The sequence below is a fragment of the Polypterus senegalus genome, chromosome 15 (assembly GCF_016835505.1).
Source record: "Polypterus senegalus isolate Bchr_013 chromosome 15, ASM1683550v1, whole genome shotgun sequence".
NCBI lineage: Eukaryota > Metazoa > Chordata > Cladistia > Polypteriformes > Polypteridae > Polypterus > Polypterus senegalus.
The window spans coordinates 54382480-54407964 of record NC_053168.1 but is presented as its reverse complement, the minus strand read 5'-3'; the positions used below and the strand labels follow the sequence as shown (position 1 = coordinate 54407964).

The following is a 25485-nucleotide window of genomic DNA, read 5'->3' as shown; positions in this document are numbered from 1 at the left end:
CTACGCACGGCGTTACACATGAGGCCCCAGGTCCCGTGTGTCATGTTCCACAAAACGCTCAAACAAGTCATCCAGCTGCGCAGCGGCTGCTTCGGCGCGCGCAAAAAAGCTGAAGCGGCAAAGACACGGGCACCGTTTGCTGACGAAGAAATGCAGATACAAATAGAGAAAGCTTGTACATAGGCCACTTTGGAAAAGCTAGCAAGAAAAAGAGAAGCGGCAGTGGCCGAAGCTGAAGCGCTCGAAGCAGCGGTCATCGCGGAAGCAGAACTTATGAATTCAGAGGCAGAATATGAAAACGGAAAACGGAACTTAACTCTTGATGCAGAGCTTGGTCTCCACAGCACCGCCCAACGCACTTCAGAGTACGTACTTGAACACAGTGACGTGCACTGCAACCCTCACCTGATTCAAAACGTAAAGCATAATCGAACCACTGGATTGATCTGAACACAGAACCAGCGACCTCAAGGTGGCGACCTAGTTTTACATTTTAAAGAAGATGCTTCTCAAGGCAGAACTGCCCACAGTAACCTTTTCATTCTGTAAATGGAAAGACCTTCAGGCTACAATATGGAAGAAACTCCGTTCATAAGTAAGAAGTATGATGGAGGTGGTCCTTTGGAAAGTACGACCAATAGATATAAATATGCTCCAGGGTACAATAGCACTCCTGACACTTAAAATATTAAATATTAATCAGACTCCTTCCAACTTTGCTAAATTCTTCACTCAGCATGAACTTGTCAGTAAGTGCCTCACAAAATTTGATGACTGTCCTGAAAGCTATCGAGCCTGGTGATCGTCGTTCCGGAGTGCAGTCTTAGACCTGTCAGCCAATGAGGAGATAGACCTTTTAGTTAAATGGCTTGGAAGTGAATCAGCTGAGCATGCAAAATGCATCAGAATGATAGACATAAATTACCCAGCCAGGGTACTGAGAATGATCTGGGCAAGGCTGGGGGAATGTTACGGCTCACCAGAGACATAATCGAAAACACACTCTTCCAACGAATTCATGACTTTCCAAAAATATCCAGCAAAAATTAGCAGAAACTTAGAGAGTTAGTTGATATGTTGATGGAACTCCAGGTTGTCAAGACTGAAGGGGATTTACAGGATCTCACATTTTTAGACACTGCATATGGCATCAACTCAATTGTGCAAAAACTGCCATACAACCTACAAGAGAAGTGGGCAGCAAGATGATTCAAGCATAAACAGTAATACAGAGTCTCCTTCCCCCCATTATCCTTTTTTGTGGACTTTATTTGTGCACAAGCAAAGGCTAAGAATGACCCTAGCTTTGTTTTAAGGTTATCAATTATTACTTGCCCCAAATCTAAGAAGTCTTCTACCTCACACACTTACTGGAGCACGGCTGTAGAAGCCCACAAAACAAATATAGCCTCCTCGGAGTCATCATGCAAAGTCTCTATGTCTAGCTCTGCAGATGAAGATGAAAGGTCCAAAGTAAAGGACCCAAGTAGACAATGCCCTATACAGTACACAGGAAACATCATCCACTCCAGAAATGGCATGCCTTTAGGGAAAAGTCATTTGAAGACCGTAAGACCTTTCTCAAGATCAACAATATATGCTTTAAGTGTTGCTCTTCAACATCCCATCTTGCAAAGAACTGTAAGGCCAGTGTGAAATGCTCAGAGTGTGACAGTGACAGTCATAATACAGCTTTGCACCCTGACCCAGCACCGTAAACTGTACAAGATAGAAACCAGGTCAGAGAGCATGGCGGGGAGGACCAAAATGCTGCACCCCAACCAGAGGTAAATACTCACTGTACTGATGTTTGTAGAGAGGGTACTAAAGGCAGATCTTGTTCTTAGATATGCCTTGTGAAAGTATACCCTGCAGGCCATCCAAGTGAAGCCATAAGACTTTATGCTATCCTCGATGAACAAAGTAAGAAGTCCCTAGCAAGTCCAACATTTTTCAGCCTTTTTAAAATAAAAGGCCCCTGTAATCCTTACACTCTTAAAACCTGTACAGTAGTGGAGACAGCTGGAAGGAGAGCATCTGGTTATCAGTTTGAGTCACTTGATGGACAGCTCTGCATGCCCCTGCCAACGTTGAGAGAATGCAATCAGATTCCTGATAACAGATCAGAAATTCCCACACCAGAGGTAGCCCTTCATCATGCACATCTAAAACATCTAGCTTTCCAGATCCCTGAACTTGATCCGCAGGCTCAGATACTATTGCTCCTTGGGAGAGACATTATAAGGGTTTATAAAGTTAGAAAACAAGTAAATGGCTCACACAATTCTCCTTATGCCCAGAAATTCTACCTAGGATCATAGTAGGTCATAGTAGGTGATGTTTGCTTGGGAGATATGCACAAGCCTTCAAATGTTAGTACTCTGTTTACAAATACATTGGGAAATGGTCGTCCATCCCTTTTTCAGCCATGCCCTAATCGTCTCTCTGCAAAGGAAACTTACAACTCTACCAAACAACCCAGTCAGATCCAGAGCCCTTGCAATGTTTACTCACTCTGTGATGGGGATGAGAATCATTTAGGGTGCACGGTTTTCCTGAGGACAAAAGAGGACAACAAATTTGCCCTTTCTATTGAAGATAAAGCCTTCCTAAAAATCATGAAGGCAGGACTGTTTAAGGATGCCTCAAACAGCTGGGTGGCTCCACTCCCTTTTAAACCTCAGAGACAATGTCTCCCTAACAACAGGGAGGAAGCCTTAAATCGTTTCTGTTCACTCAGATGTGCGTTCCAAAAGAAACCAGAGATGAAAGAGCACTTCTTTTCCTTTATATAGAAAACATTTGAAAATAAGCATGCAGAGATTGCACCTAGTCTTAAATAAAAGGAAGAGTGTTGGTACCTTACAATATTTGGGGTGTATCACCCAAAGAAGCCGGGGAAGATTAGAGTAGTGTTTGACTCCACCTCTAAATACAGAGGGGTTTCTTTAAATGATGTCCTCCTTACTGGTCCAGACTTGAACAATAAACTTCTCAGGGTGCTTATGCAATTTCGCAAAGATTCTATCGCCTTTATAGCCGATATTCAGCAAATGTTCCATTGTTTCCTTGTCAGAGAAGAAGACAGGAACTTCTTAAGGTTCTTCTGGTTTAAGGATGACGACCCCTCCGAAGGCATAATCGAATATCGAATGATGGTACATGTATTTGGAAACAGTCCTTCACCTGCAATTGCAATTTATGGCCTCAATCAGTGTGCACAGGAAGGTGAAGCACAATATGGAAATGTCAACTTGCTGAAAAGGACACAAGACATGCTCGCTTGTTCAAACCTTAGGTTGCACAAGATTGCTTCTAACAGTTTGGAGGTTATTAAGGCCTTTCCATCCAGAGACTATGCAAGCAACCTGAAGGATTTAGACCTAGGAGCAGACAAATTGCCAATACAGTGCAGTGTTGGTCTGATCTGGAATTTAAAAACTGACACATTTAAATTTAAAGTCAATAATGAGGAGAAACCCTTTACTTGCCGAGGTGTTTTGTCTACCATCAATAGTTTATACGACCCCCTAGGGTTTGCTGCTCCATTCACTATTCGGGGCAAAGCAATACTCCGGGAACTGACTACAGAGCCTAGTGATTGGGATTTTCCACTTTCTCCAGACAAAGAAAGCTTGTGGCAGGGATGGAGAAACTCTCTGAAAGCTCTGTCAGACAAGTCCCACGTACATATTCCTTTATTCCCCAAGAGGAAATACAAACTAGGAAACTCTGTGTCTTCTCTGATGCTTCCATTAATTGAATTGCTGCTGTAGCCTACATTAAAACCGTAAACCTTAAAGGCCAATGTAACATTGGGTTTGTTATAGGAAAAGCAAAGTTAGCCATACATCCTGAAATCACTGTACCAAGACTAGAACTCTGTGCTGCAATGTTAGTAGTAGAAATGGCAGAGCTCATTTCATCAGAAACAGATGTTGAACTTGAAGAGACTGAATATTTACACAGACAGCAAGGTAGTGTTAGGCTAAATTCACAATGAGACAAGGAGATTCTATGTATATGTTAATAACAGGGTTTTACAGATTCAGAAGTCCACACATCCAAAGCAGTGGCATTATGTACCTATTGACTTAAACCCAGCTGATCACGCCACAAGAACAGTCTCAGCTAGTCGGTTAAAAGATACCACTTGGCTTACTGGACCTGCTTCATTGGCAAAGATGAAGCAGTACACTGCAACGCGGGAAACATTTCAGCTAGTCGACCCAGGCTCTGCAATAGAAATCCGCCCTGAGGTATCAGTATTCAATACCACCACCTCAATTCAGACTCTCGGGTCACATCGTTTTGAAAAATTCTCAACTTGGAAATCCTTGGTCTGTGCTATTGCCAGCCTTCTTCATATAGTTCAGCTCTTTAAAGCTTCTGCTGCAGGTAAGATTGCAGTCATATTTACTTGTATGAGTATCAGGGCTGTCCACATAGAGGTGGTTGAATCCATACACACCTCAAGCTTCATCAATGCTTTCCGGCGGTTCATATCTGTTAGGGGCCCAGTTAAAAGAATCCTCTCTGATAGAGGGACTCATTTTATTGGAGCTTGTAAAGAGCTAAGAATTGCATCAAACCTCGACATTGGGTGCATTGAGGGATACTTGTCTAAGCAAGGTTGTACCTGGACATTTAGTCCTCCACATTCTTTACACATGGGACGGGTGTGGGAGCGCATGATAGGTATGGCCTGGCGAATACTCGATTCCATATTTTTACAAGCAGGGATGGCAAGACTCACTCATGATTCTCTTGTAACTTTCATGGCTGAAGTAATGGCTATTATGAATACCAGACCCTTGACATTAATGTCTGATGACCCAGAGGATCCACAGCCTCTAACTCCTTCCACACTGCCCAACCAAAAGATTGGCCTGATTGAGGCTCCTCCTGGTGACTTCAACACGAAACACTTGTACAGGCGCCATTGGAGACAAGTGCAGTGTTTGGCTAATGTATTTTGGGACAATTGGAGGAAGCAGTATCTCTCCGCTCTGGAGCTGAGCAGTAAATGGCAATCTGGAAGGCCAAACCTAAAATCTGGAGATGTGGTTCTAGTGCGGAATTGTCAATCTAAAATGAATGATTGGCCTCTTGGACTGGTGACTAAAGTGTTACCTAGTGAGGATGGTAGAGTTTGTAAAGTGGAGGTTAAGGTTTGTAGAGATAATGAGACCAGACTTTACAATAGGCCTATATCTGAACTTATTCTTCTTATTTTATCATAGTTGTTAGGGATGACATCTTCGGTATCAGGTGGGGAGTATCATGTTTATTGGGTAGGGTAAAATGCTTAATTATTGACCATTTCCATTTGTGGGTGGTTGTTGTGTTCAGATATCCATGCTTTTTAATGTTTGTCCTTCCTGAGCCGCCTTAGAGTGGGGCATTCCCGATGTAGTAATGTATCTGCCACAGACACATACATCGAAGTTCATCTTGCCTGTTTAATCCTATGGTAGCATAGCCAGTAAGTTTATATTTGTAAAATATTATCGTTGTGTACTGCTACTTATAGTTTAAATCTGTTATCAAACTGTTTGCATGCTAAATACTATATTTCTTTACTTGTAATTTCACACCTGCTCTTTATTAATAAACTGGAAATTTGTACACCTTGTGTCAAGTCAGTCTCCAGGTCGTCATATTGATCAAGGGAGGAGTTTAGCTGCCTTAATATCAATTACCACGTAATAGTAACATCATAACAGGTACACTGTTCAACACTTTATCCAACTCACTCCAAAAATCTTCTTTCTCATCCATTGCTCACCCAACTTGTGGGGCATATGCACTAACAACATTCATTACCACACCTCCAATTTCCTGCTTCATAATCATTACTCTGTTTGACACTCTTTTTACTTCCAAAACACTCTTCACATACTGTTCTTTCAGAATAACCCCCATTTCTTCACTTATCCACACTATGATAGAATAATTTGAATCCACCTCCGATCCACCTGGCCTTACTCCCCATCCATTTAGTCTCTTACACGCATAATATATCAACCTTCCTTCGCTCCATCATATCTGCTGACTCTCTCCCCTTACCAGTCATACTGCCAACATTCAAAGTTCCTACCCTCAGTTCCACTCTCTTTACCTTCCTCCTCACCTCCTGCCTGTTCTTCTTCGGCCAACAGTAGCCCAATTTCCTCCAGCACCCTGTTGACTAACAGTACTGGTGGCGGTCGTTGTTAACCTGGGGCTCGACCGATCCGGTATGGGAATTTGTATTTTCCACATATTGATTTGGCAAAATTTTACACTGGATGCCCTTCCTGATGTAACCCTCCCCATTTATCTGGGCTTGGGACCAGCACAAAGAAACACACTGGTTTGTGCATCCCCTCTGGCTGGGTGATTTCTCCATAAACTGACAACATTTGTAATTTCACAGTTGATATTAAGTCACAAAAAAGACTATCAAATTTTAAATACTGCATTAAAAAATGAATACCAAAGTGTTTGTAAAAATATATGGACTTTGTTTCTATCTGGGAATGCACAAAAGCTGCTTTTAGGCTGAATATGTAGTGATAAATTTAGATAATGCTTCTTCTTCTTTTTTTGTTCTTCAAAATCTAAATATGCTTATACATACTGTTCTCACATTTTTAAACTCTCAATATAGTTCAGGTTCACTGGGATTATTCTAGCACCATCAATAATAGGAGAGGATCAAATTCTGGATAAGGTGCCAAAGACTCCAACATACATGTATATTCATTGATATAGGGTTATCTTAGGGTCAACAAACAAGTGATGTTAGAAGAAAACTGACGTGCCAGAAAATATGCACAGAACATTGGCTGATTTTACACAGTGACCAAATGAGGACACTCTATGACTTATCTGAATAGTTCCACCATGTCACTAAAATATTGTACAAACTTGTACTTATATTATACTGTACATATTTTTTAATTCCAGGAAGAAAAATAAAAAAGAAGAACTTGCAAAGTCAGTGGGAATATTCCAGCTGGTTAGTATAAGCCATTTATTCAATGAATTATGGACCCTACACTCTGGGTTTGTAGTTAGTTAATTATAATAAATGTACAGATTTTGATCTTTTCTTGATTAACATAATAAACTACACTGCAATACATTGAGTACAAAAGATATTTAGTTTACTAAATCATATTCAGCTTAATACTTTTTACAGAAAAGCTGCGGGCATAAACGTAAAATATAAACATTTATTAAGGGTTACTAAATTACTATAAAATAATTTATTATAGCTCTGAGGTACTTGTCAGAAAAAAATAATAGGGTCAAAAACATCAATCCAATATCTGCATGTACTTCTTAAAATAATTCTGAATTAAAATTTGACATCTTTATGATTATCATTCTAATGTATCGTTTTGTTTTTAAATACACAGTTCCACTATGCTGATACTTTGGATATCATATTGATGATAATAGGTTTAGTCTGCTCTGCAGCACATGGCGTTGCACTACCGATTATGATCGTTGTGTTTGGACAAATGACTGATAGCTTTGTCAGCAGTGGCATACAAGTAAATATCACAGGTAAGACCTGCCTTGTTCTCTTGTCATGCAATTTTTAAAGAGTAGTTTTAGTATTAAGGATGGTTGTTGATATCTGTTACAGCACTAATGAAATTGTCAATTCTTTAGGTTTCGTTAACCTTTTTTTCTTATTTGTTACAAGCACTTGCTTGATAATGGGTGTTTTATTTTTTATTTTTATTAATTTTATTACAATCCATACAAAGCAATCAAGATTTTACAAAAAGAAAAATTGAGTTAAGAACAGATCGATCCCCACCCTTAAGAGAGAGAGCAAGCCAAATTTAAGGCTTGTAAACATACCTAATTTAAAAAAAAATTCTCTGTGCTTTATGAACTTATTTTAAAATATTACTGATTAGATCCTGCCATGTTTTGAAAAAGGTCTGTACGGATCCTCTAACTGAGTATTTGATTTTTTCCAATTTCAAATAATATAACACATCGGTTTCCCACTGGCTTAAAAGAGGAGAGTTTGGATTCTTCCAGTTTATCAGAATGAGTCTGCGTGCCAACAGTGTAGTGAATGCAATCACAGTTTATTTGTCTTTCTCCACTTTAAACCCCTCTGGAAGAACCCCAAACACAGCTGTTAATGGGTTAGGAGGGATTGTGAGTCCAAGGCTGTCTGACAGGTAATTAAAATTTTTTGTCCTGAATAATGTTAATTTGGTGCAGGCCCAGAACATGTGACCTGTTGAGGCTGGGACTTGGTTGCAACGTTCGCAGGTTGAATCATGTCCTGGAAACATTTTGGAGAGTTTTAGTCGAGACAGATGTGCTCGATATATAATTTTGAGTTGTATAATTGTATGCTTTGCGCATATGGAGCTTGAGTGAATTCTCTGCATTGCTACTTTCCACTCCTTTTCTGATATATTAATTGAGAGATCTTTTTCCCAGTGTCCTCTTGGATCTTTGAAATGCAATTTTTAAAGGGTAGTTTTAGTATTAAGGATGGTTGTTGATATCTGTTACAGCACTAATGAAATTGTCAATTCTTTAGGTTTCTTTAACCTTTCTTTCTTATTTGTTACAAGCACTTGCTTGATAATGGGTGTAATTTGTGAGGTATCTAATATTTATATATAATCTGTTGCTCTGTTATTTTATAGTTATATTAATAAACAAACAAAAATTACCTGCTGTTTAAGTTTTTGTCAGAAAACACAATATTATACATGTAGATTTTGTTATTAATGCCAAATACTATGGTTATGATAGGGTGCTGGTGTCTGTTCTGGTAGTATTATGCACAAGGCTGGACCAAACCCTAGTTGGGGCATCACTCTATTGCACAGCATTCAAACACATGCAAACATTCTCAGTCATACTGGTCCAAATTAGTGTTGCCAGTTAGATGAATATGCATGTCTTTGGAATGTGGGTGGAAAATTGGGAGTAATGTACTTGAAATGAGATGTGAACTCAGGACGCTGGAGCTACCTGTGAGGAAAGAATCCCAACCACCATACCGCTATTCCACCCAGTACCGCATACAGTAAGTTTAAAATATACAGAACATTTCAAATTGTATACTATATTTATTATACAGTATATATACATGTTATTTAATTTATGCCAAATTAAAGTATGCATGTTTTATTTATGTATTTTCAATTTAAATAGTTATCTAACCAATTAACTTTTATCAACTTATAGCCTTTAGCATGTATTTAATGTAACATTTACAGACTTGACTTAATCCAGTTCAGGGTAGTAAAGGGTCCAGTCTATCCTTACCTCTCTGGAACAAAGCAGAAACCAGCCCTGAGCCATCACAAGGCCCACCTATGCACATAAACACACCTCCATGGGACTACTTTAGAATCCCCAGTTAACCTAATATTAACATTTTCATGGATTTAGGAGAAAAAGAAACACACGCAATTGAATACTTAGAATGTGCTAAATTTGTATGGATAATGATGAGCCACAAGATTTCAAACCCAGGATGGCAGATCTGTGAAGCAGCAGCACTAACCACTGTATAACCATGTAACACAAGATTAAACTATAAAGTTTTAAATATAGCTTGATATTTTTGAGTCTTCGTTGTTTATCTGTACAGAAGACTCCAATAATAGGTCCTGATTTCAGAATTCTGCCTTTATGAAAATATTGGATATTTTTCTTGCAGTATATAGTGTAACGTGTATGCTGTGCATTATTAAAAGATGTTCAACACCAAAAAAGTATAATTTCTCAAGCAACTGATTTATTTCATTTATTCCTCCCTACTTTAAAATTGCATTATGTCTATGTTGTCAAAGTGATTTTAAACTTTTGTCCCTTACTTGCACTTGATTTGTTTAAACAGTAAACTCCACACTGAATGCAAGTAGCTCAGACTGCCCTCAAGTGACTGGGATGGATATTCAAGCAGCTATGACAAGGTATTATTTCCTTTCTTACATCATTTTATGGGTCCCTAATAGAATATATTGGAAAGTTATCAAAAATGCTCAGATTCTATATAATCCATTTGAAAAGATCTACTATAATGTTAAGTTTCTGGAGTGTTTTCTGAGTATTTGTCCTCCATAAAAATTCAATGTTAATTTATTTCACTGATTGCAAAAACAGTGGATTATAATATTTTATTTATTTTTTGATATTAAGGCCACTGTTTTAATGAGACACTAATTCTTTATTATGATGATCTGAAGGCTGACTTGTACAAAACTTCATAAATGGAATACCATCTAGTTAAATGTACTGTAAAGAAAGGAAAAAGGTCTTTACAATGAAAAATGAATTAAACTGGTAAAGAAAAAAACTTAACTAAAATTATCTTCTCTTTTTGCCAGAAATGCATATTATTTCATCACCATTGGATTTTTTGTGTTAATTCTTGCTACAATTCAGGTAGCAACATTTCTGCTGAGCTCTTCAAGACAGACACAAAGGATCCGTGAAAAATTCTTTTATGCAGTTCTTCATCAACACATGGGCTGGTTTGATGTACATGAGTTAGGAACATTAAACACAAGACTGACTGAGTAAGTTTCATTTTTATACTGTATTATTAAGAGCTTTATGCAATCTCTCTAATGGGCAAAATAAGCCTTGTGAAGAAACCATTTTACAAACATTAATCATTTTAATGGTTTGTGGACCACCCAAGTGCACAGAAATTTGTTGATATGTGAGGAAAATTGGAGTTCTTGGAGAAAAAAACATGAGGACATTGGGATAATGGGCAAATTGCACACAGACAATGGTTGAATATGGAATTCAAATCCTGGATGCTGGAGCTGTGACAAAAATAAGCCTTGTGGAGAAATGAGTCTACAAACATCATCTCTTTTGCATTGGTTTGTGGAAATAAAAAATATATTTATGGGAAAGGTGCTATATAAATAAAATGTATTATTATTTTTATATAAACATTAAAATAGTGTGCAGTTGTGGGTTCTGTGTTGCTTAGAACAGTTCAGTTTTCAGAGTTCTGAAATCTTTTTTTACTGGAGATTACAGTAGTTAAATAATGCTTTATTTCAGTAGTTTCAAAATGCAAGGCTCAGCACTCCAAAGACAATAAGCAAGCAGATAAATTTTACAAAACGGCTCCAGGATTATATATAAATTAATCCCCTATGGCTACTCATTGTACAAAACTTTGGATTGAAATGCAAAGTATAACTATTTTCAGGTGGAGGAAGTATTTTACTGTCAAAACTCAAACCGCTTTAAAAAACTGAATTACTTCTTTGGATGAAAAGTGTTCTTTTGTAGTAACAAAAACTTCTTTCAAGAACGGAGTAGGTTCTTTGCTTAATTGGGTTTGGAACAAATTTCAAAACCAGCTATATAATGGTTACCTGAAACCTCTTACCTGTCTCACTGTCCATATTGTAAGGCCCTCTAATTGCAGGCTGCTTTGCTGACTGGGACTTTTACTTCCAAGTGTTTACTTCAAACCAGTTCACCAGCAATACAGGGCTTCAGAAGAGTGTTCTGTTTTACTTTTATTGGACCGCAGCTTGACAAGATACAGTATGTGTATTCCAGCTTCCTGGCAATGCTAATTAATAGCAATCATATAGAACCACTGATTTAAGCTTTTCTTAAAAATGATTTTTTGTCAAAACCAATATCAGCAAATATAAGCAACACAAAAAATTGTTTGTGCAGTCTTTATTCAGTCCTAGATGACAATTTCCAGACACATATTTTCTTTAGGTGGAAATATATACCTTTAATCCTCTTTTCTCAATGCCCAACTGCTAAGTGAGAGCTTAATAAAAGTGCATGTTTCAGTTTTTACAAAACAGAGAAAAAGAGAAATACTCTTTGTAGATGTCCATGTCTGCAACTGAGCCAAGCTCTTTACAAAAGTGTCAGATTAACAGCATCTGAACTAAAGGACTTTCTTTGAAAAAAAGTCTAATAAAATGTAGCCCTCCCATCTCACACACAACACCTTGCTTACTTGTTTTCATCTGTATTAGCAAAGCTTACAGTTTTCTCAAAATGCACCGAAAATGTTATTGATTCATTACTATAAAGTCAAGGTTATTTTCCATTATGAATCAAACGCTCCACTTCCTAATTAACGAAAACACTCTAAATCCTGCTTTGTCTTTCAGTTTTCCCTGAATACACTGCACTCTTGTTCCATTTGACAAGACTTTCAGGCTAAGGGTTATTACCTCAAATATATTCCACATGCACCTGTAATAATAACATCATCAGAATTATTTTATGAACAAGGAGCATGGTTACCCGAAAACTTTTCACATTTAATTTAAAATATATTTTGCCCTGAAGGGTAAGGAAGAGTAAAAGACCTCTCCACTACTTTCTAAATAAAAGCAAGTATGCCTGGAGTGATTGACCCTTATATGTTTGAGTGTGTTCACATACAGCATTCAAGGCATGTTCCATAGTGCTGTACATGACCTAAGGTTAATGCTTCTGTAATTTGTTGAAAATAAATTCAAATTTTTTTCTCTTATCTGTATGTGTATTTTGCAAACCTACATTCCAGAAATCTCTCCTTCTGCTATTAAATATATTGTGTTTTACTGGAATAAGACTTGTATTAAAAATTGTATAGGATAGTATATATTTAAATACACGTTTACTGGGTTCGTGAAGAAAGTAGCAAACTTGAAAAATTGCTTGTTTCATTCATTATGATAATATTTCAGACAGCAAACAGCTATTTGGAGGGGCCAGGCAGCCCTTGGCCTACTTTAGATAACCTTTAATGTGTATTTACTTCATTTAATGGCAGTAGCACCAATTTTTTTCTAGGATTAATATACGGATTGCAATTTTATCTCTACAATATCTTCATGCAAACGTACAACATCAGGATAACTGATCATCATTCCCAAGTAGACCGTAAATAATCAATTTAATGCCAAATCAAATGAGTGAAAACTCTTAAATATGTTAAGTTTAGGCATCTCACAGCATGTGCTATAATATTGTTTGGAAATCTGATAGCCTTTGCCATGACAGACATGAGCTTTCTGCCAGATAGAAGAGTGAACAGAAAATGTGCAGGGTAAGTAGGTTCAGAAATGATCTTAAATGTTATATATGCCAGTCTGCAAATCCGAGAAAATTAATAGCGTTGAGGTGTCGACCAGTGAATTTAGAAGTGGTACACACCATTCTCTCCCTATAGCTGCCTCTTGTTCTTGATATAGATTTCCATTTGAAACAGCTTTGGAGAGGGATAAAGTGTGTCCATTTAAAATGTATGCACGCACACACTATGTTTATTGCATTGTATCTGTTGGATTTTTTTATGTTTTATTTTAAACTGTACTGTAAACGTGCATTATTCTTTGATCTTGTCATCAGGCAGAAAATAATATAAAAATAAACTGAAATAAATTCAACTCATTTGGATGTGAGGCAATGATCCATAACAAAGTGGTCCTTAGTAGTTGTGGCTGCACTTATAGAGATGAAATATATATTGTTAAAAAGATAATTACATTTTCACTGTAACTATCATTATATTTCACAAAATTATAATGAAAAAGCACGTCGTTCATGAACACATTCTAAGTTCAAGGAAATGAGCAAAGTAGAAAGTATTAATCCTACAAAATAAAACATTACATATGTATAGGGGTAGTGCAACAAATGAATAAATATTAATTTTAATGTTTTGTGGATATTACACATGTTTTGTTTGTGTAATTATGCCTGTATTTTGTTTTTTCAAACAAAATGGGAAAAAATATATCTGTCATCATTCCAGACTGGACAGTGCCAGTCATGTATTGTGGTTTTCAGAGAATTAGAAGAGGCTTTTATTAATCCACGGAAGTCATGATTTTGATCTTTTTGTGCTGTTGTTTCTGTAGTGATGTTAATAAAATAAAAGAAGGCCTTGGAGACAAAATCTGTATCTTTCTTCAGTTCTTCTGTGCCTTCATATCAGGGATCATCATAGGATTTGTTCATGGCTGGAAGCTTACATTGGTTATTTTGTCGGTCAGCCCTCTCATTGGAGTATCAGCAGCTGTGTGGTCAAAGGTAACAAAATTTTATTCTTTTAAAGTTACAGTTTTCAAGAAATTGCCCCTAAAACTTGTATTGCAGCAAATGTCTGAATTGATAAATACACAAAAAATAAAAACAAAAATAAAACTATGTTTTTGGCTATTTTTTGTAATATGCTGTTAAAATACAAATAAAAGTTTTCCAAAACAAATGGAAACAATGAGAAAAGCTTCAAACCATAATCTACCCTGTACAAAACCAAAAACAACTTGAAATATATATAATGTACAAATAATTTCAGCTCCACACGCTCTCACCTGCCTCATGCATTGTCTTCTTGCACATTCATGCCTCCAGTTCTGCCTTTCACCGCTCATTTGGAATCTCTTCCCCAACTGTTTAAGCCAGTCCAAACCAGAATCCCCAGTGAGGCTCACTGGCGGCTTTTATCATTGGTAAAACACCTTAGAAATGTTTCAGTTAAGGGGTCTCTGGACACTCTCCCTCTTTCCATACTCTGAGCAAGAATATATTTTGCCATGCTTTTAGCTACAAAGACAAAGCTTAGCAGCCGAGATGAAAACATACTGTATGTACTAATGGTGCAAATCTAACTTGTGAGGAACTTCATTTCTTTTGTTTGCAAAATGAGAATCTTGTTCTCTACTTATTCAATTTCATTTAAATTGTTTCATTCATTACTAACAAAAAGATTCAGACATGGCTAAATTATTTCCTGCATAAAATACGATCTCACAACAGTAAACGCTCTTGAGAATCATAATTACACAACCATTTTAAGATTTATTCAGCTGGTCACGTCTACATCTTACAATAGCTGTGAGAAATAAAATTGTTAAAACAAATATGTTTACAAGTTCACTATATCTTTATATGTACATTCCAGTATATATTAATAATGCTTTCTTTATAAAATTGTAGGTTTGCTCATTTGTATCACAAAAATTCTACAGATACATAAAGTGAATTTTTCTGACATCTAAAACAGAGATCATATGACACTAAACTTCTCATTCTGTTACTGTGCTGCCTGTATGCATATTATGAAATTATGAAAGGCATCAGAAAAAATGCAAATTTGTAACGGCTTGGTTAGCCATAAAAAAGAATTTCTATGCAAAATATTCCTTTATGCATCCATTGTGCATCAGTTACAAATAATTACCTTGAAATAAAAAGAAATTGATGATTTATCAAAAATTATATTAGCTATCCAAACAAAGCCTGATTAATTAAATTATCTCATCATCTGTCAAAATTCTTATGTTCTTATTTTAAATATGGAACCAGAGAAGGAGACACTTAAAGGATGAGATGTTAGTATAAACTTCATTCATACAACACAATCCTATTTCCTCAATCCTTTAAAAAGTACATCATATAAAACATATGGAATGTATTTGGCATAGGAACCTTTATTATTCCATGACATTTTTCTTATTTTAATCAGATTTAATATGTCAAAAGCTTTTTCCATTTATTGCATTTTGGGATTGATTAACAAGTTCTGTTTTACAGATTCTGGCTACTTTGACTTCAAAAGAACTAACATCCTATGCAAAGGCAGGTGCAATCGCTGAAGAAGCTCTGGTTGCAATACGAACTGTTGTTGCTTTCAATGGACAACAAAAAGCTTCAGAAAAGTATGTTTATTAAAATACTGATGTGAGTAGCACATATGAATTAAGTATACAAAGTTATATTTTAAATAAACAGGACAGCCTGGTTGTGAAACACTAAGTTGAGAAAACCAATATGAAGCCACAAGAGAAGTAATGTGTATGAAATCACATAGCCAATATGAATTTTTTTTCAACTGTAGAATTTATAGATGTTTTGTTTTTCAGGTTAAGATATTACAGTTTTTAAATGTTCTTGCTAAACTTTAAAATCGCCTGAAAACCCCTTTTCCAGCATTGTGTTTAGCAGGCCACAACCATAGCATTTCTGCAGAAGTCCACACCTTGCTGTTGGAAATTCTAGCACCCCTAGTTTTGGCTCTCCAGTCATGCAGTACTTTCTTAAAACCAGAGCCATTTATGAATTTGCCTGTTGTACTCTGACTGGGTGTAGTATGACTATTGTCACTGAGAATTATAATGCTTCTGTTCTCTAATGACTCTTTAGCTTTCCTCCACTAATACATTAAAATCTGGTCCCTGATGGTTTTTTATCCTGCCATATTTTACTGAACGTCCCTCTGCTCTTCGTTTAAGCACCTCTCACGAAAAGACACAAGTTTTCAAAATGTGTCTCATTCATTAACAACTGGACAGGGTGCACATGCACATACCCCCAGTGGTCCAGTGAGGAGCTGCCAATCAATCTATTGCACATTTTTGCAATGGGAAAGAAAAAACAAAATGTTTAGGGAAAAATCCACACAGATACAGTGAGAACACGAAAACCTGATGGACCCAGGAGCCTGGATCTGTGAGACAGAAAGGCTAACCAGTGCACCACCAACACCCCCATTCATATACTTTGAGTTTTCTTGATTATGATATTGGAGACAAAGTTGAAAACAGTGTCACTGAAAAGGATGTAAATTAACAAATTAATAATTTATTCATATAGTGAATGTAAAAGGCATACATGTTATAATTGCAACAAATAATTATTTTTTCCAATTTTCTTGTAGATATGAGGCAAATTTAGTAGAAGCTAAACAGCTTGGAGTGAAAAAGTCCATCACAACAAATGTATCACTTGGATTGTCACAGTTCTTTATATTTTGTGCTTATGCTCTGGCATTCTGGTATGGGACAAAGCTTGCCATTGAAGAACCTGAAAATTATTCCATTGGGAAAGTACTTACTGTAAGTTGGATACTTCACCATGAAGATACATCTTTCAGGAGAGAACCTTTGACATGTATAGCAGTGAATGTGTTTCTTAATTATTAGGAGTTTAATCTGTCATTTTACTAAAACTATATTAATGTGTCACTTCTGCTTGCATTTTAAATATTTAACTTAAAATGCTTCTATTTTTTTGTTATTGTTTTATTTGCCTCTCTACAAGGTGTTCTTTTCTGTGCTCACTGGGACATTTTCACTGGGTCAGGCTGCACCCAATTTAGAAAGCATAGCAAGTGCTCGTGGAGCTGCATATGAAGTGTACAAAACAATCGATGAGGTAAAACCGCTGCTAAATTATTTTTAAGAAACTGTTGCACGTTTACTGCAGTGGGGCTGGCACCCTGCCCGGCGTTTGTTTCCTGGTTTGCGCCCTGTGTTGGCTGGGATTGGCTCCAGCAGAGCCCCGTGACCCTGTAACTGGGATATAGTGGGTTGGATAATGGATGGATGCATGTTGCACGTTTATGATCTAACTTTTCTTTTGTATATTTTTATCCTCAGCCTTAAATCATTCTTTAAAATGCTGAAACAGTGAAATGAAAAAACTGAAGTATATGAACCATTAATGGTTCTAGCTATAAAAAAGTATACGATTAAGAAATTAAAGTTATTTAATGTATACCTTTTAATAAATCTATAATATTCTTTAGTTAAACATTTAATAAAACATGTTTTTAATCTTTTCATTATGTGAGAATTTACCTAGAATCAGAGAACACAGTAATTAGCACATTAACAGTGTGTTCCAGGTTCTCTGCAATCAGTAATAGTATATGAGCACCTGCTTTGTATTTATATATGCATTAAGGATTAGACTTTAATGGCTGAGGTTTAATAAAGCAGACTGTAATTATTTTCATAACTACAGTGTAGCTAGACACTGTATACTGTACTTTAATTGATATTTTCCTATTTGGTAAAAACAGCTTCTTACATTGTAATACATTTAAATGGTTACTAACACAACAAGCTAAACAGTGTACTTACTGTATATTTCAATTAGTGTTAATTATGTGTATTACTTCTGTTATAGTATGTTATTAATGCAATCATAAAAGATAAATATGTAAAAGTAACTTTGCATGAAAGACGTTTATGATCTATTTTACATTTCACTCTTTAAAGGTAAGTCTAAGGATGACTTACTAATGCTAATGACACCAAGTGACACTACAGCAGACCAGATATACAAAGACATCTGAACAAACTAAGGGCCCTATCACAATTTTTCTAGACAGTTTCAGTTACAGACTTCATTTCTATAATCTTAGAGAGTCAGAAACAATCACAACACAATATTTTGATTGCCAATCATGTAGTCAGATATCTCTAGCAACTCAGTCCAACCAGTCTGTTACTCATCCCAAAAAAATCAAAACGGTTTTGGGTTTATCTTAAGTTTCTAGGGACAGGCTTGTTATATCAAACACCTGACTTAAAATAAGTGCTCACCCATAAGTAAAATGAATACAATGCAGCTACAAGGAAATAATGAACTTGAGAGATTTGGACCTCAGAAACAGAAGAGTGACTTGTCTGTCTGACGTCTTGTGTTTTACATATCACAACAGAATGGAAAAAGAAAAAAAAGTGCCGCTGATTGCAATTGAACTCACCATACCTGTAATGCATTCATAAGGCACCTGTTCTGTTGGACAGCACATATTGGCTGTCAGAAAAAAACTGATATTTTGGAATTGTGAAACTGTGATGGAAAGTCACCACCGAGGCAACTAATATATCATCCCCCTGTGATTTATAGTTGTGTAATTGCAATTGCAAGTTGTGTAATCAGCAATTGCAATCATTATATTTAACATCCCCTCCAAATGGAAGTCATGTAATATGATGCTGGTTTAAGTAGCAGTAAATCACATTTCAACAATAATTAATAAAAATCAGTTCAAACTCTATTAGATCTTTAGTGGGCTGAATGGCCAGTACTTGTCAAAAATGTTCTAATGGAGGAAGTAGACAAGATTGGCCGAATGGCTTGTTCTTGTAAAAGTTATAATATTCTAAAAAAAATCAAAACAATAGTGTACCATACTTTAATAAAATGAAAAATGTTCAATGTTTGTGTAAATTCAGAGACTGAGATTTTTCAGTTCAGATTTTGATAGGTTACACTCTTAAAAATAACGGCTTTAATACTAGTATTACCAGAGCCTACGAGAAAACTCGTAAATCCGGCCCACCCTAAATCCGTTCGCACCTCTCCCTCAGCATCTTTGTCCTGTAAATGTTTCGATTAAGATAAGCAGCAAGCAGCCTGCTATTCCATCCCCCCACCGTCACAGTACGTTCACAAAGTTCTCCTAGCTCATGCCTTGTTTGATTATTTGGGAGTGAAGTCCTGCAGTTTTAGAGTGAAAATAATAGATTGTTATTTGGAACACATGCATTTCGTGTGTGTTATGTTTCTACAGTAATCTGTGTAAACACATTATTAAAATAGAAGCTTTTTCATATTTTAATAAATGTTACAAAATGTAGGCATAAACAATAGAATGTGTGAAGCCTAAAGTCCAAAGATGAAATAAACACTTTCACAAAAGGTTCAAGGACGATACAACAGCTTCTGTGGCATAACGGTAAGATTTGCTGACTTGTAATCAAGACTCCCCAGTTCAATCCCCACTGCCTCCTATATTTGCCATTTTCAGTAGCGAGCTACTCTTATTAGAAATATTATACAGTACACACATACATTTGGCTTGTGTCTGTAACAGACCAGGTAAATTTATAGTACTGTACTTGTAAAAGTTACCTTTTTTTTCACTTTTATTCTTTCAGTCACGATACATACTACAGCCCTAGGGATCTGACGCTGTTAGTTTTTATTTGAAACTGGGTATAAATGTAGATGTGAGTGGTGTTTTCAGGCAATGGAACTGGACATTCTCTGATCTGGAGGGATAAAAGCTGACACACAAACGCTGGTAAATCTTCCTTCTTTGTATCTCACTGACACTTTATTTTTTTTTTTATTCAGTTTTATTGAGTGTTCCTGCTCACACAGAATTAGTATGCACCTTATGGTTTATGATGTCAAAAAAAAAAACATACGTACGTATTTATGATATTTGGAATTATTCATTTTATGACCTTTTATGAGGTCAGTTCAGCATTATATGCAATCATCAAATTCAAATGTTAACAGTTCACACACACGCAAAGACCATCTTTCCTACATTTGACATGTGTACCTGTTACAATGCGAACACTTCTCTCTATGCTGTGGTTTCTTTTACACACCTGAAAGAAAGAGACAATATATGTGACTTTTTGAAGAAATAATTTTATGACCTGAATAGTACCAATCAAAAAACATCATTGCACTAATGCTATACTATTTGAAAATGAACAGCCTCAGATCAGGTGTGAATTTATGCTGGCGCTGTAACTTTTACAAGTACAGTAATATAAATGTACATGGTCCGTTACAGCCGCAAACCAAATGTATGTGTCTACTGTATAATACTACCAATAAGAGCAGCTCACTATTGAAAACAGGAAATATAGGAGGCAGTGGGGAACAAACCGGGAACTCTTTATTACAAGTCACCAAATCTTACCGCTACTTCACGGAATCTGTTGTATCGTCCTTGAACCATTTGTGAAAGTGTTTATTTGATCTTTGGACTTCAGGCTTCACACATTATATAGTTTATACCTACATTTTGTAACATTTATTACTAAAGTATGAAAATGTTTCTGTTTTAACAATGTGTTTACACAGATTACTGTAGAAACGGAACACACAAGAAATGCATGTGTTCCAAATAACAATCTATTATTTCCACTCTAAACTCCAGCACTTCACTACCAGATAATCAAACAAGGCATGAGCTAGAAGAACTTTTTGAATGTTCTGCGGTGGAGGGGGATGGAATAGCAGGCTGCTTGCCTCAATCGGCACATTTACAGGACAAATAACGCTGAGGGAGAGGTGCGAACGGATTTAAGGTGGGCCGGATTTATGAGTATTCTCATAGGCTCTTGTAATTCTAGTGTTGATGGTACTATATTTTTCTCCACAGATTTATGTGGCTCCTTCATAGAGCCGTTGCTTTACAAAGAACAATTTCAATCTGGGAAAGGTTCTTTGCAAATGAAGTTTGTTGCTTTTGTTTTAAAAAGTTTCTAATATTTAAATAAATCCCAAAATCTTTAATGTATGGTAAACTACCTAGTCTAACAGATTACAAAAACCTGGACTTGGCCTTTGTTACTTTAGGTACACTAGCAGGACACTAACAGATTAATAAAATCTGAATTTAGCACGTGTTACTGTAGGTATGCAGTGAGTCATTTTAAAATCATGACTTATTGGTATTTCACAATCTATTAACTTCTATACATGGTTATTTACTGTACTGTTGCTATTGATCCTAAGAAGAGTATATCATTATGTAGGCTAAACCAACTTCACTATTTGCATAATAAATTGTGGCCTTTGCTAATTTAAAATGGAAGGTCCCCTATTATTATATTTGGAGACCTTCCAGATATACTCATGGAATATTATTTGATTCCATGAATATAGTAATATGATTCTTGCTTAGGATTTTTTTTTCAGTTGTGGTGTTTTTCATGGTACTTGTTTACTTAAATAACTCATGCAGTAGATGTCTTATTTACAGTTTTTTGTAACAAATTCATGCTTTAATGCCTTTAATGTAAAGATAACAAAAAATGCATTAATAGTGTGAGTCTGTTTTTCATAGACGTGTGGCTTGTATTTGCTAACAAATATCCTGGGTAGTAGGTATTCTTCTCAAGGAAAGTGATGAGAACTAAAATGCTATCCATAGCTGGTTACTGCCTTTGTCTGGGTGACACTAGGATTTGTTCTCAATCCCCTAGTCCAACAAGCGGGTGGATATATTTTTGAATGGCAGTAATTAATTATTCATTGATTAGAGCCATTAAATGCATTTCCTGTTATTTTTTATTTCTGTTTTGAAAATGTAAAAGTTGTTATAATTTCTAAACATTTTTTATAGCTGAAATTAACCGGAGGGTCACAATGCGTTACCTGTTGTTTAGCATTTCAAAGTAACAATTTCATTGTACTCTGTATAAGTAATAATACTACTAATGCATAAGTAATGCTAAAACATTTTCTATGACCTTAAAAAACATTTGTTATAATCTGTATGAATTTAAAAAAAAACAGTTATTATAATCTGTATGTGGTACTTTCAGCCACGGCCAATTGACAGCAGTTCTAAAGAAGGACACAAACCAGATCAGATAAAAGGTGACATTGAATTCAAGAATATTCATTTTAGCTATCCAACAAGGCCTGATGTAAAGGTAGGATATAATTAATGTATGTAAACAGTAAATACAGAAAATGTAAAAGAAAAACAGTCTGAAAGTAACCTGCACCAACCACCACATACAGGAAAAATATTTTTAGTGCATGACTGCCATTGCTAAATAAGCTATAAAAAATAATCTGTTTAGTCTAAGATGTTGAATAACTACAAAAATGAGACCTCATTGGTGAAGCATGATTTTCTCTGTTGGTGCCCACCTACAATAAGTCCGTTTTTGGTTTAGCATTGGTCTCTCCCTGCACTCTCTTTCTTTCTTTCTTTCCTTCCCTTTCTTTCTCTCTCTCCACTGTGCCTTTATCTTTAATTAGTTACCCAAAAAGGATATGTGCTCCTGCTTCATTAGTGTGTTCATGTCACAAAAATCCAATACTTTCCAGTCTGAGATGTACTGCAGCTGTAAACATATTCCCATAAATTGTTGCTGTGTTTACATCTGATTTAAATGATTAGAAGTATATCTTCACAGTACAAACCCACATAATCACATGATTACTATCTCCCTTAAATCTGCATTTACACTGCCTCTTATTCACCTACACCCACAACGACATGGATTTACAATCAGGATGACAAAATTGTTATAAATGCTCTGCTATTACAAGAACACACTCTAATGGAGGTTCTACATGAGTACTAACTCTTAGTCTATATACTGTAAGCAGAAACAGCATTTATTGATAGTGGTTCACACTACAGACAATGCTTTTTATTTCTAGCTTCTTTATTTGCCTTTATACTGCACATTCCTGTTACAGCTCTAACTGCAAATAGTGCTTACACTTCATCTGTTGTCTTGTATACTTGTGACTCTGTTTCACAGGAAACAGTCACAAAAGACTTAAGAAAAGAAGTTAATCAAGGTGATATTAAGCCAGAGAAACAATGTTTTGACTATTGTCTATTGAGCTGCATGACAAAGTGGAATTAAACCCATCAATGTTTAGCAAAATTGCAGTGTTGCCTTTGTTATTTTAAATTTTAGCCCTTAAATCCAACTCTCCTTGTGATTTCTGTCACATTTGTTCATTGAACATTCCAGTCCTAATATCTTTCTTCCTTTGTGCTTCTTGTTGCTTCTGCTCATTGGACATTCCAGGACACAGATGATGACCAATTTGGAATTTTATACATACATAAATTTAGATCATTTGATTCCCCCCTGGCGCCTCCACCGTCCAACCCCCAGTTGCTGCCAGTCTGGTACTCGCGTTGTGAAGAGGGGAGCTGAACACACCCCAAGGAGATGCAGTTGCTCCTCTGAAACCCCCTCTGAAACGGTGATACAATGGGAAACAAATACAGTTTTTTTTTGTACCTCTTCTTTGGTCGATAAGCTGCTGGCTTGCTTCTGCTGCCGTGCTGCATGATCTGCATCTCATGCGCTGCTTCAAACATTTAAAAGCCTGTACAACATCTGTCCTACTTGTTGTCTTTTATTTCCGGCCCCAGGAGTAGTTAAATCTCATGGCACTCTTGGTTAAGTCAAATTTTGTGTGGCGTGAGTTCTTGATATTTTTTAGGTTATAATTGAAAAACGGAATAAGAATCTGAAAATCTAACAAAATCACATTAAAGTTAAATTCTGAAAAAAATGATAACAAACATATATATGTAGGTTTTAAAATAAGCCAGATTTAAACCATGACAAAAAATGTGATATAAAATCATTGCACAAAATCATTATACTTTTAGGCTTAGGATTTCATATATAGAGAGTAGATATACATATTGTACTATACATACTATACATACATACACACATATATATGTGTGTGTGTGTATTGTGACAGATAGGGGGTGCTGTTGTCAACTTGAACCCTCAGATCAGATGCAAGACATCAGATAAAAGTCCAATAATTTCATTTTAATATTTTCTAATGTGCACAAAGCACCCTCCACACCACAATAATCATAAACAATACTCGATAAACAATAATCCTCCACACCTCCTAGCAGCTCAGTCACCCTTCCTCCCAACTCGGCTCAATCTACTGGGGTTTCCCATCGTCCTTTTAAAGTCCTTGACCCAGAAGTGCTTCTGATCCCTCAGTCCATGTGATTCTTAACACTTCCGGGTCAGGTGAAAACTCCTTTTCTTCATCCCAGAGGTACGTCATTCCTTCTGTCCCTGTAACTAAGACGTACTTCTGGGTTATAGTGCAAATAAAAATCCTTATGCCTCCCTGCCGCGTGCTCTGGAGGCTCCAGTGGTATCCAGCCGGGCTGTGAAAGAAAACTCAAATGTCCATGATGCCCTGTTGGAATTTGGGGCACCTCCATGTTGCCGGGAGGGCTCTATCTGGTGGCGTGGAGGTATTGGCCAGGATGAACAGCCGGCCATATCCCACAGTATATATACAGTTGTGCTTGAAAGTTTGTGAACCCTTTAGAAGTTTCTATATTTCTACATAAATATGATGTTAAACATCATCAGATTTTCACTCAAGTCCTAAAAGTAGATAAAGAGAAACCAGTTAAACAAATGAGACAAAAATATTATACTTGGTCATTTATTTATTAAGGAAAATGATCGAATATTACATATTTGTGAGTGGCAAAGGTATGTGAACCTTTGCTTTCAGTATCTGGTGTCCCCCCTTTGCAGCAATAACTGCAACAAAACATTTTCCGTAACTTTTCATCATTCCTGCACACAGGCTTGGAGGAATTTTAGCCCATTCCTCCATACAGAACACCTTCAACTCTGGGATGTTGATGGGTTTTCTCACATTAACTGCTCACTTCAGGTCCTTCCACAACATTTCGATTGGATTAAGGTCAGGACTTTGACTTTGCCATTCCAAAACATTAACTTTATTCTTTGACTATTCTTTGGTAGAATGACTTGTGTGCTTATGGTCATTGTCTTACTGCATGCATGATCCACCTTCTCTTGAGATTCAGATCGTGGACAAATGTCCTGACATTTTCCTTTAGAATTCAATGATATAATTCAGAATTCATTGTTCCATTAATGAAGGCAAGCTGCCCTGGCCCAGATGCAGCAAAACAGGCCCAAACCATGATACTACCACCACCATGTTTCACAGATGGGATCAGGTTCTTATGCTGGAATACAGAGTTTTCCATTCTCCAAACATAACACTTTTCATTTAAACCAAAAAGTTCTATTTTGGTCTCATCCATCCACAAAACGTTCTTCCAATAGCCTTCTGGTTTGCCAACGTGATGTTTAGCAAACTGCAGATGAGCAGCCATATTTTTTT

General features: G+C 36.4%; 2 protein-coding genes across 2 annotated transcripts in view; both read left to right on the top strand.

Annotated features, from left to right (window-relative positions):
• LOC120516128 (ATP-dependent translocase ABCB1-like) overlaps positions 1-25485 on the top strand; it is a 506684-nt gene that overhangs the window by 391621 nt on the left and 89578 nt on the right. The window lies entirely within an intron of this gene.
• The window catches only part of LOC120516095 (ATP-dependent translocase ABCB1-like), a 65105-nt gene that overhangs the window by 32376 nt on the left and 7244 nt on the right, over positions 1-25485 (top strand). The window contains exons 5-12 of the mRNA XM_039737554.1: positions 6952-7003; positions 7407-7557; positions 9878-9953; positions 10368-10559; positions 13890-14061; positions 15568-15692; positions 16691-16868; positions 17074-17187. Coding sequence (XP_039593488.1) covers positions 6952-7003; positions 7407-7557; positions 9878-9953; positions 10368-10559; positions 13890-14061; positions 15568-15692; positions 16691-16868; positions 17074-17187 — 1060 coding nt within the window. The remainder of the gene's footprint in view (positions 1-6951; positions 7004-7406; positions 7558-9877; positions 9954-10367; positions 10560-13889; positions 14062-15567; positions 15693-16690; positions 16869-17073; positions 17188-25485) is intronic.